The 4,387-nt window shown below is 46.4% G+C and overlaps 1 protein-coding gene across 1 annotated transcript in view; it reads left to right on the plus strand.

Moving 5' to 3' along the window:
- OCSTAMP (osteoclast stimulatory transmembrane protein) overlaps positions 1-3,682 on the plus strand; it is a 6,163-nt gene extending 2,481 nt beyond the window's left edge. The window contains exons 2-3 of the mRNA XM_007476920.3: positions 495-1,500; positions 2,321-3,682. Of these exons, the coding sequence (XP_007476982.2) occupies positions 495-1,500; positions 2,321-2,665 (1,351 nt within the window). The 3' untranslated portion in view covers positions 2,666-3,682. The remainder of the gene's footprint in view (positions 1-494; positions 1,501-2,320) is intronic.
- The last annotated feature ends 705 nt before the right edge of the window (positions 3,683-4,387 follow it).

Consider the following 4,387-nt stretch of genomic DNA (forward strand, 5'->3'; position numbering starts at 1 on the left):
GTCACACAGCTGGGAAGTGACTGAGGTCAAATTTGAACCCAGGACCTCCCATATCTGGGTCTGGCTCTCAATCCACTGAGCCACCCAGCTGCACCCCCAATTATTATATTCTAATAAGAGTAAAGTATCTGGAAGGATAGGGAGGACACAGGGAGGAAAGAGTAGGATAAAAGAGTAAGGCAGTTGTTGTAGAAGTGGGATGGATACAAAACCAGAGGCGACACAGTACTTGTCATTACATTTACACTCTTATCAGGAGAGAAATATGTGCATATAAAGGTATACACACGGTTTATACATAATACATACAAATAACTAGGGGCTGGAAGAAAGTACCAGCAGCTAGGTTACAGTCCCTCTGGGCCTCAGTTTCCCCCTTTATAAAATGGGCCTGGGAGAGTTGACTAGATGGTCTCTAAGATTCCTCCTAGTCTTAAATGTTGTGATCTCACAGCCCTGAGCTCAGAAGTTTCCTCTCCATCTTTCCCACGTAGGTGGTGGCTTTGGCATTCAGGGCTCTGGAAGGCCAAGGCACTGTTGCTGGAAGCCTGGGACGTGTATTCGAAGCCTGTTCCAGCCAACTGTGGACAATTGTTTACTCAGCTCCTGCTGAGTGCTCTCATAGCTGGGGCTGCTGGTGGACTGGCCTACAACTGGTTGGCTGTCTCCCTATCGTACCCGGAAGGAACCTCTGCAACAGGCGCTATGGCTTGCGGCTTCTTGCTTTTCCTGGTCCTCAGTCTAGTCCACCCAGCCCGGTGTCTGCTTGCCATCACTGCGCCCGCATTAGGCACGAGGCAGGGCCGCCGCCTGCTTCTGTCATCTGGCTTCTCTGAGCTGGTCACCCATGTGGTACCCAACATTCTGGCCAATGTGGGTGCCACCACCCAGGTGCTGAGGTGTGTGGCCCAGGGCACGCTGGAGAGTCTGCTCAACTCCACCCAGCAGCTAGAGGCGACCACAGAAGCTTTGGACCAGGCAGCGGGGTGGGCAGGCGGCCGGAGACTGACCTTTGAGACCCCTGGCAACTGCTCTGCCCTGTATCTCCAGATGCTTGTGGCCACCCAGAGAGTCTACCGAGACGTCTCAGCCTTGGAGGCAGTGGTCCGTGGATTGGCTCTGGGCACCAGCCGGGTATTCGCTGGAATTTTTGTCCTCTGCCTCCTGTCTGAGTCAGCGTGGTATCTGAAGGGTTACCTGACAGACCTGCAGTTTGATAACCTGTATAACAGCAAACAATTGGAGCGGCTGCTCAGAGGGAGCCAGGGCAGTCCCCCAGCAGCCTCTCTTCCAACTCTGGTCCTCCAGGTGCCTGGCCTGAGGCTGTCCCGGCCGGAAATTTTCCACTGCCTCTTCCGCCTGGCACTTCTGGGTCTGCCCCTGGGAGCTATGGCCGTGATTGTGGCCACAGATTACGTGGCCTTCCTTCTGGCACGCACGGCTGTAGACTGGGCGCAGAAGCTGCCCACGCTGCCCTTCCGTCTGAGCATCAAGTATGGTGTGAGTACGGGTGGATGGGGGGCAGGGGGCTGGAGGCAGAGGGCTGGGAGGGCCTGGGCCACCTAGTCTGGCCTTGGAGGTGGGAGAAACCTGGTGCTTAGGGGAAGCTTGCAAGACGGTCGTCTTCAGTCTGTACTGAAGCTCTGCCCTCTGGGTGGGTATTTAGACCTGCACAGTTTCATAGGATTTCAGAGGCAGGCACGGTCCTAGAATATGGCACTTTGGAGGCAGATCAAGTTGGCTCTTAGAATCGGGAAGAACTACTTCTGCTGACCAAGTAATAAAGACTTGAAGTTTAGTCCAACTCAGAGAGGTCCCTCATCAAAAGATTGGCCATCAGAGGCGAGGGCTGTCCAACTTTCTTCAGAAAATCATGGTCTAGTGCTGGAAGAGACTTTAGAATACAGACTATCAGAGCTAGAACCTTAGAACACATAAAATACAGAGGGTTTTTAGAACACACACAATGTCAGAGTGGAAACCTTAGAAAACAGTATATCAACTGGGAAGCTCTTTAGAACACACTGAATATTAGAGCTGGGAGGGTCTTTAGAACATACAGAATGTCAGGACTGGGAAGAACTCTAGAACATAGAATCTCAGAGCTCTAGAACTCTAGAACATAAAACATAGAATTTTAGAGCTTAGAAGGCTCATAAGAATCCTTTAATTCAATTCTCTTTACTTTATAGAGCAGGAAACTAAGCAGAAAATGTCTCATCCAAGGTCGCATGGCCAATTAGTGTCAAGGTCTCCTGGAAAATGCCTAAGAGAACTGGCCTCTATCCAATATTCTTACGTTTTGTCCTGTCTCTTCTAGGCCAAGTACACAGTCTTTGCCTTCATCTCTTTCATTTTCAATCAGCCTTCTGAAGGAACTACCTTGGACATCTACCAAGATACATACAAGTGGGAGCTACACTTCACCTCTGCCAATTGCCAATTGCACCCAGCTCATCCCCCACAATGCACAGCAGCATTGGCCGCTGGGACCCTCTTCCTCTTTGCTTCTGCCACGGTCTTCCTAGAGATCTATGCCCACCGGCTGGTCCACAGAGTGGCTGCCTCCTTCTTCCAGGCTCGGGAGGAGCAGAGGGCTCAATACCTGTTTGCCCGGCTCCACCGAAGTCATCAGAAGAGGAAGATAGAACCCGTGTGTGGGTGATCTTCCTCTTGCTCAAGTTCCTCAGTCCCCTAGTCTGGATTAGGTCTAAGACCATTTGGATGAGTGTGGCATGGAGGATCAGGGGCTACCTTAGAATGCTGTGGGAATCTCAGAGACTCTATACTGACTTCCCCTTTAGAACTTCTGAAGGAAGACAGAGACCCTTTTTTAGGTTGTTAAAATTTCTCCTACAGGAATGTCAGAACTGGATGGACCTTAAAACATAGCACTTAATCAGCAAAGAATTTATAAGCACCTACTATTTACCAGGGTCAGAGCTAGTCAACAAGGGTGCAAAGACAAAAAATTAAGTAATTCCTTTTCTCAAAGAATTTGTTTTCTCATCCATACCTCTCATTTTATAGAGGAGGAAACTGAGGACCAGAGAAGAAAAGTTTAGAGCTTTAGGACTAGAAGAAACCTCATCAGTCATCTAGTTCAACCTTGACATTTTATAGATAGAGATCAGAGTTGATAGAAATTAATGGATTTGCCAAAGTCACCAAAGTGTTGCTGTCATGATTAGAAATCAGATGGATACTCTGATTCTGAAACCATGGCTCTTTCCACCTGTAAACACATAGTAGCATAGATAGCAGAGCTGGGTCTTGTGACTCCAAAACTAGATTCTTCTCACTCTACCATGTTGTCTTCCAATTACCTAGTTTAGACCCCACTGTGAATTCTCAAAGCTCTCTTGATTCTATTGATGTTTTATGATAAATGGCCTTGTTGCCATTTAGCAGACAATCAGGTTAATGGTTTGATATTCTCTTCCAGCTCTTCTGGTTAGGTTTTTTTTTTTAACCCTTACCTTTTATCTTATAATCAATACTAAATATAGGCCCCAAGGCAGAAGATCAGAAAGGGCTAGGCAGTGGGGGCTAAGAGACTTTCCCAGGATCACACACCTAGGAAGTGTCTGAGGTCATATTTAAATCCAGGTCTTCCTGACTTAATTTCTATCCACTGAGACACCTTGCTGCCCCTTCTGGTCAGTTTTGACCAAGGGTCCAAGCAGCTGCTCGTTTTGGGGAATGAAAATGGGATTCTTTTTTCCCCTTTATTTTATTCCAGATCTACACATAAGTTTTCCAAGGTTACATGATTCATATTGTCTCCCTCCTCTCTTCCCTCCCTCTTCCCAGAGTTAATAAGCAATTCCACTGGGTTAAACATATATTATCACTCAACTCCTACTTCCATATTATTCATTTTTATAATAGAGTAATCCCTTCAAACCAAAACCTCAAATAATATACTCACATAAATAAGTGATGAATCATATGCTTTCATCTGCATTTCTACTCCAATAGTTCTTTCTCTATATGGATAGCATTCTTTCTCATAATTCCCATGGGATTGTTCTTGATCATTGTATTGCTATTAGTAGCAAAGTCTATTACATTTGATAGTTCCACAATGTTTCAATTTCTGTGTATAATGTTTGCCTGGTTCTGCTCGTTTCCCTCTGCATCGGTTCATGGAGGTCTTTCCAGTTCTCAAAGAAATCTATCAGTTTACCATTCTTTATAGCACAATAGTATTCCGTCACCATCATATATCACAATTGGTTCAGCCATTCCCCAATTCAGGGACATCCCCTCAGTTTCTAATTTTTTGCCACCATAAAAGTGCAGTTATGAATATTTTTGTACAAACAGGTCCATCCCCATGAAAATGAGATTATTCCTGAGCCCATTACAAAAGGGACTGTTCTTT

Source organism: Monodelphis domestica, chromosome 1 (assembly GCF_027887165.1).
Source record: "Monodelphis domestica isolate mMonDom1 chromosome 1, mMonDom1.pri, whole genome shotgun sequence".
NCBI classification, from domain to species: Eukaryota; Metazoa; Chordata; class Mammalia; order Didelphimorphia; family Didelphidae; genus Monodelphis; species Monodelphis domestica.